The following is a 12,790-nucleotide window of genomic DNA, read 5'->3' as shown; positions in this document are numbered from 1 at the left end:
GCAGAGGAAGCGAGGGCAGGGGAGGCCGGGCCGGAGCCAGTCCCCAGGCGGCCTGTCTGGGCCGTGTCCACGCCAAGCCCCCTGGCTTCCTCTGCCGGGACCCGGGGCCGAGGCAGGGTGCCTGGGTGCCCGGAGTGGGGTGGGGGGGTCTCCAGATGGTCACCCTGGGGTTAGGCCAGCAGTCGGAGCCATGTGGGAGCGGCCGCCCAGAGCCGGGTATGTGGGGGTTTCTGGGAGGACGTGGGCCGCTGTCCCCTGCTCTGGCCCCGGGGGGGCGGGGGCTTGTCGTCACAAGGCTGTGGCCCTGGCTCTGGCCCCGGCTCCGGCCCTGGCGGAGGAAGTGGCAGGAGAGGAATGGGCAGGGCTGGTGCAGTGGCTGGTTCTGGGCAGCCTAGGGGTCACTCACCTGTCACAGGGCGTGTGGGGTGCGGCAGTGGGTCCCGGCGCCTGGAGGGGCGGGCGGGGCCCCACAGGTCACCTCTCACGGCGGGATGCGGCCGGGTCCGGTCTGGCTCATCCCTGGCGAGGGTGTGGTGTGCCCCCTCCTTCCCCACAAGGAGGGGGCCGCGCAGCTGCCGCCCACCTGCCGAGGCACATGGCCTCGGGCAGCCCCGACAGCTGGCCTGGGGCTGGCCAGGGAGACAACCTGCCCGTCCGTCCGTGTCAGCCAGGCTGGGAGCAGGGGAGCTGGGCCCCCAGACCCGGCCTCTCCCGACGTCTCCCCGGTGCCAGGCTGGCGTGGGAGACGGGCAGCAGGATGGTGTGAGGACACTGTCCTACATCGAGGAGTCCTCGCTGGGCGTCCAGCTCCGGGGAGGGTCCCGCAGGGCTTCACCCCCTGTTCCCGCCGCACTGAAGTTCTTGGTTTTGAACAAGGGGCCCTGGGACTCCGCAGTCAGTGCTGCTCGGGGCCACGGGCCAGCCTCAGGCCCCAGATGGGAGGGTCCAGGGCAGGGGCCACCTGCAGACGGATGCAGTGACTCTGGAATGCCTGGCACCTGCGCTGGCTGCCCGGGGCTCTGGAGCCGCCCGTGGTCCCCGGCAGGCGGCCGGGCTCTGCTCGCGGGGAGGCCCGCCGGGGGTACCCTCCAGCCCCGGGAAGAAGGGAATCGACTTCTGTGGGGATGCTGCACCCAGTGCCCCTCCTGCTCTCGTTCAGCCTCACGCCGACAGCGCTGGTGGGGCTGGTGGGGCTGCGTGTCGCGTGCCTCGCTCCCTCGCGGACAGTACTTCCCTGGGGACAGAGCGCCGTGCGTTCGTCGGCCCCGCTGTGGCCAGTCGTCGCCTTCCGCCCCCCACTCCTCTTTGACCGTTTCGTTCGATACGATCCACATTCCAAAGGACTCAGCCCTTCGCGGCGTGTACTTCAGCGGGTTTGTCGTGCTTGTGCAGCTGTCACCACCAATTTTAGAACACTTGTGTCCCCGGGGACAAACCCATGCGCCCTGCCAGTCCCGCTCCATTCCCTGCCCCCCGGCCCACGCAGGCATGGAGGGGTCGCCCCACGAGGACATGTCACAGCAGCAAACCGTGCCGCGCGGGTCTTCGTTGTCTCCCCGGGTTCGCGTGTCGGGGCTCGCTCCCCGCGCTCGGTGTCCGCCTCCCACCGTGGCCGATCCAGGGCGCGGCCGCCCGACTGCCTGGCGCCTGCCTGGCCCCCCCCGCCGTGGAGATCTCTTCCGTGAATGCCCCTCTGAGCCTCTCCCTTATCACCTTGGGGGGTATCTGTGTGTTCTGGGACCAAGCCCTCGGGCAGGTACGGGTGTCGTGGCCACAGAGTGCCGGTGTGGGTGGCGCGTCTGAGTCCGAGCTCCGTGGCGCCACGCTGGTGGCTGGCCGGGCCACCGTGGGAGACGGCACGGCAGGAGCCGGCCAACGCAACGCGCCGAGCCCTTCCCCCTCTCCCTTCCCCGTTTCCAGCATTTGGGCCATCTTGTTTGTTCTGGGAAGAAGCCTGAAGAAGCCCCCTCCCACCCCCCCGAGAGGCAGCTTCTGCCCCGACCTCCGGGTTGGCGCTTGGGTCTTCAAGGCCACTTAGCCTTGGAGGCGGCTGTCCCGGCCCCTCGGTGGGGCCTGCTCTGGGCAGGCAGAGCTTGGCTCCTTTTGCCAGGCCCACGGGCACATTCCTGCCTGAGGCTGAGGCCACCCCTGGCCTGGGCAACGCTCCTGCCACCCCCCTTCCCCAGCCGGCCTCATCCCAACTCTGCCCTGCGTGGGGTCCAGGCAGAAACTTGGCGCCAAGGATGGAGGAAATCGGTGGCTGGGGCGAGTCTGAGCCTGGTGGCCCCTTGGCCTCTACCAAGCTGCTGTCCCCCAGGGCCCCCCGCCCTGGCCAAGCTCAAGAGAGGGACTCATTATCCAGCTCGGGTCCCTCGGGGTGACCTGGTGTCCAGCACGTGCCAGGGCAAGTCTCCAGGTGAACAAAATGGTCAGGACTGTCACCCACAGGCCCCCAGGGGGAGTGGGGCCCCCGGGCAGGCATGTCTTGCGAGGATAGGTGGATGAGGCTGGGGGCCGAGTGGGGGGGCCCTTGTGCCAGTCAGGGGGGAATGTGAAGCAGCACCCGCGTTCCCCGTGCCCACCCCGAGCCCCCCGAGCCCCCACGCCAGGACCAGCCACGGGGGGGCGGTCCCCATGCGCGGGGGGGCCTCTGGTGCCACTGCTGGTGGCCAGGCCTGGGCTTTCTCATGTGTCACTGGGCGGTGTGGAGATTGCGGAACTTCCTTCCGTCCCTGTGTTTGTGACGAGCTGGCCCGACGCGGGCCGGGGCCAGGGCGGCTGCTCTGCTGGCCCTGTGGTGGGTCCTGGGCGGGATCCCGACAGAGCCCCTGGGGCTGGCGCACCCCCAGACGGCCAGTGCGTGCTGCCGAGAGCGTGCGTGCGTGTCTGGGTGTGCAAGTGTGTGTGCACGTCCCTGTGAGCGTGTCCGTGCCCACGCAGGTGGTGAGTGTGAGGACGTAGAAATGTGTGGTGGGTGCGCATGGGTGAGAGCGTGTGGACACGTGTGAACGTGTGCGTGTGAGCAAACATACGTGCGTTTGTGCGTCAGTGTGCATGTGTGCATACGTGGTGCGCCCCCTCCCGCGTTCTCCGGAAGGAAGGCCCCAGGCGCCCTTGGTGCCCTCCTGCTCCTGGGGAGTTAGAACCCGAGGGTCCCGCTCGTGGGCTCTGGGGAGGTTTCGGGTCTTGACCCACACTGACAGCGGGCAGGGGGGCTGACACCGGGCGCGCCAACTGCCCGGCCGCGCTGGCCTGTGGTCCGGGCTCCGGGAAGGAGCCCTCCAGGTGAGCGGCTGCCGTGACCCCGCGTGGCCCACGGCCGCAGCCGCACCAGCAGGCCCTGTGCACCCGGCGGGGCGGCCCGGCCGGGCCTCTGAGCTGCGTGATCGCGGCAGGGGGCTGGCAGGCTCGGGCTCCCGCCCTACTGGCCCTCGGGGCCCTGGGACCCCCGCGTGCCCTCTCTTGGAGGAGGCCGTGCCTCCGCCTCTCATCCCAGCCCCCTGTCTTTCCGATCACCCGCTCCCCACCAACCGCGGGGTCTCTCAGCGCCGGCCTCGGGCCCGCACACCTCCGGCCCCTCCGTCCTGCAGCCGGCGGCGCCCTGGTCTGTCTGGCACGTGAGGAGACCGGGCCTCGGGGCTGAGGAGGAGCGGAAGGTTCTGGGGTGGGGGCAGTGGGGCACAGTCTCCCCACCCAGACGCCCCGTGGGCCTCTCTGCCCTGCTGGGGGTGGTGCCTGGGCAGCTGCGGAGGTGGGGTCCCGCTGCGCCCCGGCCCAGAGTCGGGTTCGGAGGTGGGGAGGGTGGGCCTCGGTTTCCCCACCTGGCTGTGGTCAGATGAGCCTGGTGGCTGTCCGCGACGGTTCTGGATGCAGCGCCAGCTCTTGGGGGGTGGGATGAGTCCTGCAGGTGTGGCTCTCACCATGGGAGGCCGGGGGGGGGGGGGGGGTGGGCGTGCCGGGGCCTGGGGGCCCGGAGGCCGGTGTGTCTGAGCCTACGAGTGTGGGCACGTGTGCTCCGGCCACCGCTCCCACCCCCGCACCGGGAGCCTCCCTTGCAGACAAGTTAGGGCTCCGTTTCAGTCCCTGGTCTGTCCTTTCATTTGTCAGGCTGGCCTCTGAGGTTTGGGGGAAGGGAGGAGGCGGAGGGGCCTGGGTCCCGCGAGCGCGGCGCCCGGCCACACAAGTGCGGAGACCCGGTGGAGGGTCGCGGAGTCCTGCTCGGGACTCCCTTCCTCTTGGAAGCAACTTCCAGGTCTGGGCCCACAGACAAACCTTTGTGGAGAGCCTCTGCCCCCCAGGGCCCCCAGCCCCAGCTCTGCCCACAGCATGGCCTCCCTCCTGTTTGCCCCCAGCCCCGCCCTGGGAACCCCAGAATCCTGCCGAGTCCTGCTGCTTACTCCCCCCAGGGGCTGGGAGGTGAGTGTGTCAGAGGCACACGGACCGCCACCCTGAGTGCCGTTTGCGGGCCTCATCCTGTTAACTCAGCAGAACGCCTTCCCGGCTGAGGTTCCTTCCTGTGCAGGACCCCGTTTGCGTCACCAGGCGGGCATGGGGGCAGGCAGACTGGTGCCAGGGTGTCCTCAGATGCCTGGCCGAGGCCCCACCCCAGGCCCGCGGCTGACCCTGGAGCCTGAGTCCCCGTGGGCCGGGAGGCTGGGGTGCCTCCTAGAAGGAGCCCAGGGCTCACCAACCGGGCCGTGCTGAGGGCCCCCACCGGAGGAGTGAGCTCCCCATGGTGTGAGCAGCTGGGGTGTCTGGCCCTGATGGACAGGACTCTCTGTTGTGGATGTGGCCCCTGTCCCAGGGGGGTTTGGGCAGCTCCCTGAGGGGACGGGGTGGGACGGGAGGCTGTGGGCACCTGGTGGCAGAGGAGTGAGCCGGCCGTGGGTGGGGGGCGTTGGGGGCCCTGGGGGTCGGGCAGGCTTGGCCCGCCCCTGACCCGACCTCCACCGTGTCCGAGTGCTCACTTCACGCCTTCTTAAGTGGAAGCGAAAAGCGCAGAACATAAAGTGAACCATGTCAGAGTGGACAATGGGGCATTCAGTGCGTTCCCGGTTCCAGAACATTCTCCTCACCCCGTAAAGACCCAGTGTGCTGTGCACAGCCCTCCCCACCCCCAGCCCCGGGCAGCCGTGCACTGCCCGGCTCCGGACACTCCACACCAGTGTGGCCGCACGGCGTGGCCCAGAGCGGCCGCCACTTTCCCGCGGCGTCACTCGCGGAGGATGAAGCTTCCCGCTGTCCACATCCTTGCCACACTTACTTCCCATCACAAAAATCGTGGCGATCTTAGTGGGTCAGATTGCTTGCTTCTTGTTCAGGGCGGCCGCCGGGTGGACAGCAGGGTGTGGTCCCTCCGGGGGACCCTAGGGAACCAAGGCCCTTGGTGTTGAGCCTGGAGGGGTTGACCGGTCCTGCCCTCGCTCCGTCAGAGCGGTTCCTGAGTGTTGTGGTCTCAGGTCCCCCCGGGATGTCCCTTCAGGCTGAAGGGATGGTGAGGGGAATGGCCAGGCTGTGGACAAGCGGGGGTCCATGTGGAGGGCTCAGAGGGGGCGTTGAGAGGTGGTGCTTTTGAAGATGGCTCTGGTCCTGGGTGAGGAAGGGCCTGGCAGCTCCAGACCCCCGAAGTTTGGGCAGGGTCCCTGGCTGTGCTGTTGGCGGTCAGTGGCTTGGGCAGGGCTGGATGTGGGGAGAGGGAAGAGGAGTTTGGGGGGAGTTGGGGTGTCTGGTTTGGGGAGTGGCTGGGCACGGGTCCAGGGAGCAGGTTTGTGATGCCCAGGTACACCAGAGGGAAGGGCCAGGCCCGGGTGGCTATGGGGGTCTGGAGCCCGGGAGGAAGTGCTGGGACCGCGATGGGTTAGGAAGGGGGTGGAGGCCCAGCCTGGGCCCACTTGGGGGTGGGGAGGAGGGTCCAGGTCAGCACAGAGATGTGGGCGCTGAGAGGGGGATCTGCCCCAGGACCTAGAATGCGCCCAGCCCACTGTCCTTTCGGCGCTCTGGAGTCGGGGCCAAAATTCAAGTCCCTGGGGGTGGTTGGAGCCAGGATCGCTGCCCCTTCTCCTGCCTGGTCAAGGCCACCTCCACCTTCCATCTGTGTCCCCATCGCATCCCTGGGGAGACCTCACCGACCTCCGGCTAGGTGACTCCCCGGGGTGGGGTTTGAGTGGGGGTGGGGGGTGCACCCCAAGACTCACTGATGCCAGGGCTTTATTCTGCATGTGCTGGGGCCGTGGGGGTCTTAAAAATGGAATGATGGGATTGAGTGTGAACGATAATTACGTAAAATTATACACGTTTGATTCTAGATGGACTGCATGCCTATGGTAGGAGATACAAACTGCAGACGACTAGAAAGAATTCTGCCGTCCAAACAAGCACTCTTCGTAATTTGAGATCTTTTCTTCCAGGTGGTTTTTTGTTTGTTTGTTTAACTAGTTGTGACCTGGATTTATAAAGGGTTCTGCATCCTGCCTCTTGGTTTGCAACTTTATCGAGGTAGAACTGAAACAGAGTAAACTGTGCATGGTCTTTTTTTTTTTTTTAAGAAAGAGAACAAGTCTGTGAGAGAGTTTGAGTGCAGTGGGGGGAGGGGCAGAGGGAGAGAGAATCTCAAGCAGACTCTGTGCTGAACCCGACGTGGGGCTCGATCTCATGACCTGAGCCGAAATCAGGAGTCGGACGCTCAAGCAACTGCGCCACTCAGGTGCTCCTAAACTGTGCATGTTTGAAGTATGCCCTTTGAGAGACCTCATGCCTGTGTTTGGGGGACCCCTGAGCCTGTGGCCCAACAGTCACGTAACCGACGCCTCACGCCCAAATGTGTCCTCAGGGCCTTGCTGCTTCTAACTTAGGGTTAGAAGCGTGACGTTGAGCTTTCCTGGTTTAAAACTTCTTCAATTCTCTTTTTATGGTTTCCTTTGCAGATATACCAGTGTTTTTTGTAATCCTTCCTTTTTTGGGGGACCGTTTGGGCTGTTTTTTGTTATAAACGTCACCGCAACGACCATCTGTGGGAGACATGCTTCCGTCTGCACTGGTAACGCACTCGTTCCCGGGTTCGCTTTTGTTCTGGGTTTGTGCGTCCTCCGATCAGTCTCTTGGTGTAAATTCCCAGACGAGGAATCACTCGGCCAACGGGAGGGCCGACCCCAAGGGGCAGCTCTGTGGACAGCTCTCCCGCTTTCCTGTTGCTGCTGGGATGCGCGCACAGGGGACCTGGCGGCGGGGTCTGGAGCGCGGGCTGCGGCCGGGGACGCCCTCCCTCTGGAAGCCGACGAGGCGTTTTGGTCGCGCTCCTTTGATTATGGACGAGGCTGAACCTCTTCTTGTGGGCTTTGCTTAGTTGGCTTGTTTATGGTGTGGGGGGGGTGTCTTAAGGTGCTTTTCTTATTTTTTGCTGATTGTGGGCCCTCTGTAGTCAGGACACCAGTCTTTTGATGTCTGTTCTGTAAATCCTTTTTCTTTTTTTTTTTTAAAGATTTTATTTATTTATTTGGGAGAGAGAGAATGAGAGAGAGCACATGAGAGGGGGGAGGGTCAGAGGGAGAAGCAGACTCCCCGCCGAGCAGGGAGCCTGATGCGGGACTCGATCCAGGGACTCCAGGATCATGACCTGAGCTGAAGGCAGTCGCTTAACCAACTGAGCCACCCAGGCGCCCTGTAAATCCTTTTTCTTGGTGTGCTATTTGCCTTTCATCTGGGGCTTGTGTGGAACACACGTTTTTATGGAGCCAAACCCATCGATATTTTGTGATTCCCTCCATTGCTTTGAGCGTAAACATTCTTCTCCAGGAACCTGCTGTCTACCTGTTCTCCTCCGTGCTGCTATAATTTGACTTCACCATCCGTCTGAGGTTACCCGGTGTGTGGTGGAGCTGCGGACCCCTGCATGGCCCCTCACTCCCGCCCGGCCAGCTTGGCTCTCAGCGGCTCATTCAGCCCCTGGCGTCCCGCGTCTTCCTGGTGACACCGAGTCACTTTTAATGATCGCAGATTTCTCACGTGTGATCAGCTCCAGGCCAGGGCTCGCCCTCTGCTCAGTTTGGCTTCCTTCACCTGAGTAGAGCTTCATCACCATAGGGTCACAGGACAGGTGCTTGGAGAGGGAGCGGGGAGGGGATGATCCCGTCATGTGACAGCCCTGCCCGGACATGGCTTTTCCTTTTATGGGAGGCCCAGCCCGGCACCTGGTTCTGTTCTGAACTGTGCCCCCCACCCTTCTCCCACCCAGCTCCCCGGAGACGCTCCGTCCCCTTCGCAACCTGGAAGGGAGAGCTCGGTACACAGCAGGTGCCCAATAAGTGTGAGGTGCTGTACCTAAACGTGGCCGTGCGGCTTCACAGAGTGCTGCACCTCCTTCGGAAATGACCGGCCGGCCGCAGCGCTCGGGCCACCTGGCCGGGGAGGAGGCGTCCCATTCTGGCGTGGACAGCGGCTGCCGGGCCTGCGCCGTCCCCGTCACGGTCCGCGTGGGGGATACAAGCAAGACAGGGTCCCCTGCTGGAAATCGTCCCCACGCGAGCGCAGCCGCGGGGGCGGGACCTGGGACGGAGGGCGGCTGGGAACGCTGGGTGGTTCTGGGTGGTTCTGCTGGGCCGAGTGAGGACCCGGTTCGCGGTGGGGGGACGCTGGGGAGCGCTGGTGGGGAGGCAGCTCCCCACCCGAAGCCTGCAGCGCGCTCCTTAGCTTTTGCTGTTACTTCTCACGCGTGTTTAATTTCACGAACGTGTTGGCGTTTACAACTTGTGTTTTCGCACAAAGGAGCTGCACTCTGGTCCCTTCTGTGTGGATTCCCCTGATTCCAGGAGAAGCCTAATAACAATGGAAAAGGACCCTTCTTATGCCTGAAGTGTGACCCGCTGGCCTGCGAGGCTCTGGGGTGGCAGGGCTGAGCTCTAGTTGCTGCTTCCAGGAAGCCCCCGTGGGGTTTTCCTCCAGAACCCCCCGGCCCAGCCCCCTGCCTCCTACAGCTGCCCCCTGGGCTACAGTGGGATGGGCTCACTTAAAGGGGTTTGGGCCCAGGGTGCCTGAGGCTGAGACTGGAGGCCAAGGACAGAGGCTGAGGCTGGAGGTCAAGGGCAGAGGCCAAGAGTGGAGGCTGAGGCTGGAGGCCAAGGGCAGAGGCTGAGGCTGGAGGCCAAGGGCAGAGGCTGAGGGTGGAGTCTGAGGCTGGAGGCCAAGGACAGAGGCTGAGGGTGGAGGCTGAGGCTGGAGGCCAAGGGCAGAGGCTGAGGGTGGAGGCTGAGGCTGGAGGCCAAGGACAGAGGCTGAGGCTGGAGGCCAAGAGAAGAGGCTGAGGGTGGAGGCTGAGGCTGGAGGACAAGGGCAGAGGCTGAGGCTGGAGGCCAAGGGTAGAGGCCGAGAGTGGAGGCTGAGGCTGGAGGCCAAGGGCAGAGGCCAAGGGGGGAGGCTAAGGCTGGAGGCTGAGGGCAGAGACTGAGGCTGGAGGCCAAGGGCAGAGGCTGAGGCTGGAGGCCAAGGGCAGAGGCTGAGGCTGGAGGCCAAGGGCAGAGGCTGAGGCTGGAGGCTGAGGCTGGAGGCCAAGGGCAGAGGCCGAGAGTGGAGGCTGAGGCTGGAGGCTGAGGCTGGGCCTCCTGAGGTCGTCCTGTCCAGCAGCAGTCTGTGTAGCCCCGAGGGCTAGGCGGTGTTGGACCATGGTGCCTGCTGCCGTCCTCGAGGGCCCAGTGGGCCAGAAGACCGGCCCCAGGCTCCAGGACCTGCCAGGGGAGGGGGTGCAGGAGCCTGGGTGCAGTGGGGGCAGTGGGAGGGGCGTGTGCTGCACCCCCGATGGATCCCTGTGGCAGGGCTGCATCCCTGAGCACTGGCTGCTTGCTGGGGTGCGGGGAGCTGGGGCTCTTCGGCGCTGGGCGGACTCGCAGTGGGCCGCCGCCTGTGGGCTGTGTGCTGTGCGGTGTGGGAGCCCAGTGAGGGACCTCCACACACCCACACCCCAAGTGGCCTTCAGAGGCCCTGTGAGGGTATCTGCCTTGGGCCCCTCTGGGCACGGGGACATGGCCTGTGGCTGCCCTCCACGCGGGTCTCCCCCTGGGGCAGGCTGAGCTGGTTTCCCTTGCCACGGTGACCCTGCCCTCCTTGCCCTCCAGCCCTGCCCGGCCCCAACTACCTGGGCCCCTCTTCCCTGTGTGTGGGTGTAGGGAACGGGCTTGGAGACCTGAGCAGGAGTCTAGGTTGTGCTTGCCATCTTTCTAGGCCCTCGGGCTCACACTGCCTCCAGGCAGCCCTCCCAGATAGCTTAGCTTGCAGCCCTGGCTTCCTGTGGGTGCAGAAGGCACGGGAGCAGAAGCACATCAGTCAGGGGTCAGCTGTGCCACCTTAGGCAGGCTCCTCGCTCTCGCTGAGCCTTCATTTCCTCCTGTCCAGCGGGGACAGGCCTGGGGGGTCACCTCAGTGGCCAGTGAGGACCCCATGAGGTCTCGCTGAGACCAGGTCTGACCTGAACTGATGGGCCTGGCATGGCAAGTGTGCTGGGTTGGGTGGCGGGGTCTTGAGGGGTCAGCTATGGGGGTGCTTGGTGGGAAGGCAGAAAACCTCCAGGGGCCACACGGAGGATGGACAGACAGAGGTCTCTGGGGCAGGGCGTGCACTTCAGCCAGCGTGACAGGACAGGAGGGGCAGGCCTGCCTCTGTCTACACCTGGGCTGTCTGGTGAGCAGCAGACGAGCTGGGCTCCCCGAAGCCCTGGCTCAGCTGGGGGGTGGGGGCGGCCCAGAGCCCTAATTCGGGGGCCATCCTTACGTGTCGGGGGAGGCTGTCATCTGGTGAGGGTCAGCCGTGCGGGGGCTCTTGTGGACCTGGTGCTGCAGGAGGGGGGGTCCCCGCTGTTCCCAGGACAGAAACAGCATCAGGGGGGCCCTTGGTGGTCACTTCAGCAGGAGGGTAACTTGGACGTGCCAGGCTGCATGCAGGAACTCTGTGCCCAGCCAGTGTGGTGCCCCCTTCTTGGGGACAGTGGGATCCCGTGGCCTCAGGGACCAGACAACCCTCCTGTCTCAGGGCGCTGACCCCCGGTCGCACAGAGCCTGGCATGCGGCCAGCCCCGACATCTCCCCCACTCAGCGGGGCCCAGTCTCCCTCCTGGCCCCTTGGGGTTCTTGCAGGGTTTACCGCGCTCAGAGCTTTGGCAAGGTGACCGCCCCTGGGGAGGTGGGGTGACCAGAGTCTGGAAGAGACGTGGAGGGCAATTTCCCATGGCCCCGAGACCCTGACCTCATGGAGGGGTGTCCGTGAGCCCCAGAATTGGGACCTGGGGAGGCTCCGCCGCTTTGCCAACCCCGTATCCTCTGAGTGAGGCCAGGGCGGCGCCCAGTGGCCATTCTGGGAACTGCAGGCTAGGGCTGCGGGGGCGGCTCCGCAGGTCCACCTGCTCTGAGCCTGGGGACCCGGCCGTGGGTGGCAGGTGTGGCGGGTCTCAGAGCAAGGGGTCAGGGTGCTGAGGTTCAGGCCTCTGTGAGTCGGGGTGGGCTGGGAGTCGGGTTCGGCTGGCCCCTGGGTGCAGCTGCTGGGACAGGGTGAGCACGGGCGAGCAGGTCCGTGGAGGCTGCCCTGTAACCCCCTCTTCCTTGGCAGACGGCGCCCCCCTCAGCGAGCTCTCCTGGTCGTCCTCCCTGGCTGTGGTGGCCGTGTCCTTCTCCGGGCTCTTCACTGTCATCGCCCTCATGTTGGCCTGTCTGTGTTGTAAGAAGGGTGGCATCGGGTTCAAGGTGAGGGCTGGGGGGTCCGAGGGGGATGTGGACGGGATCCCAAGAGTCGGGCCCTCTTGTGCCCACTCAGTGCTGAGCTTCCCCCCTCCTGGAGTCACCTGCAGACCATATAGACCTGGACCCCACAGCCTCTCCCCTGGGGGCTACTGCGAGCAGGAGGGGCTTGGAGGCTTTCAGGGACCCCCACCCACTATCTCCCCCATTTTGGGTCCCCTCTGTGTGGGCGTGGCCTCTGAGTGCTGTGCACAGTTTGGGCACTCCGGGACAGTGAGGATGGGCCTTCTTGCAGGGGGCCCCAGGGGTTCCTGAGCCAGTGTGGGAGGGGGCTCGCTTCCCCGGAGGCCCCTGACTTCCTGGTGGAAGAAGTGCCCCCAATTACTCGAACCAGCAGCCGCCCAGACATGCTGCCCCCGCACAAAAAACCACCTTGCCTGCTGGAGTCACCTTCCTTTGGGGGTCTTTTACCCCACAGGGAGGGGGCTGTGTGCCGGTTCTAGAAACTTCCGGGGTGACGGAGCTTCGGCTAAATGCACTGTCTTCACTAAGTCTGCCCCCGCCCCGGATTCCATTCCCAAGGGGCCTGGGCTGGATTCTAGGGCTGAGGCCCCTCCTGAGGATGGTGGCTGAGGGGCATCCCTGGGGGGCTGCCCCCCAATGTCCAGTTGCAGCTCTGAGAGGGGAGGACCAGGCGGAGAAGTTGGCGGCTGAGAACCCCGACCAGAGACAACATCCACCGCCCCCCCCGCCCACATGGGCTGAGTTCTTGCCGACTTAGCAAACAGTGCGCTGGCCTGTGGTCATTCCATGCCCGTCCCCCCCCCCCCCCCGCCCCGCCACAGCTGGAGGGCAGATTCCCGGGCCTGGTGAATTTAGGAGGGGCGGGCCGTCCTGTGGCCCCCATCAACGTCCATACTAAGTGGCCCACGCCCCAGCCGTGTCACTCCCAGTTTAGAGAAACAGCCCCTCTGCTCCGGAGCACCGTGTCACAGGGGGGGCCTGCAGAGGCTGCCCTCCCAGATCCTCAGTGGCTCCATGGCAGGGCTGTGGCCCTGGGGACTGCGGGGTCTGTG

General features: G+C 65.2%; 1 protein-coding gene across 5 annotated transcripts in view; it reads left to right on the top strand.

Annotated features, from left to right (window-relative positions):
• AATK (apoptosis associated tyrosine kinase) overlaps window positions 1-12,790 on the top strand; it is a 32,941-nt gene that overhangs the window by 5,280 nt on the left and 14,871 nt on the right. For 2 of the 5 annotated variants that reach the window (XM_078066243.1, XM_078066244.1), the window contains exons 1-2: window positions 80-216; window positions 11,587-11,720. The exons of 1 other annotated variant lie outside the window; for it this stretch is intronic. Coding sequence is in view for 2 of the 4 variants with exons in the window: in XM_036113216.2 (XP_035969109.2) it covers window positions 156-216; window positions 11,587-11,720 (195 nt within the window). In the remaining 2 variants the exon portion in view is untranslated. Of the gene's footprint in view, window positions 1-79; window positions 217-11,586; window positions 11,721-12,790 lie in introns of those variants that run through there. 2 more of the 5 variants (XM_036113216.2, XM_078066241.1) reach the window with 2 other exon arrangements.

This window comes from Halichoerus grypus, chromosome 2 (assembly GCF_964656455.1).
Source record: "Halichoerus grypus chromosome 2, mHalGry1.hap1.1, whole genome shotgun sequence".
NCBI lineage: Eukaryota > Metazoa > Chordata > Mammalia > Carnivora > Phocidae > Halichoerus > Halichoerus grypus.
The sequence above is the reverse complement of the archived record's forward strand: the minus strand, read 5'-3'. Positions and strand labels throughout refer to the sequence as shown.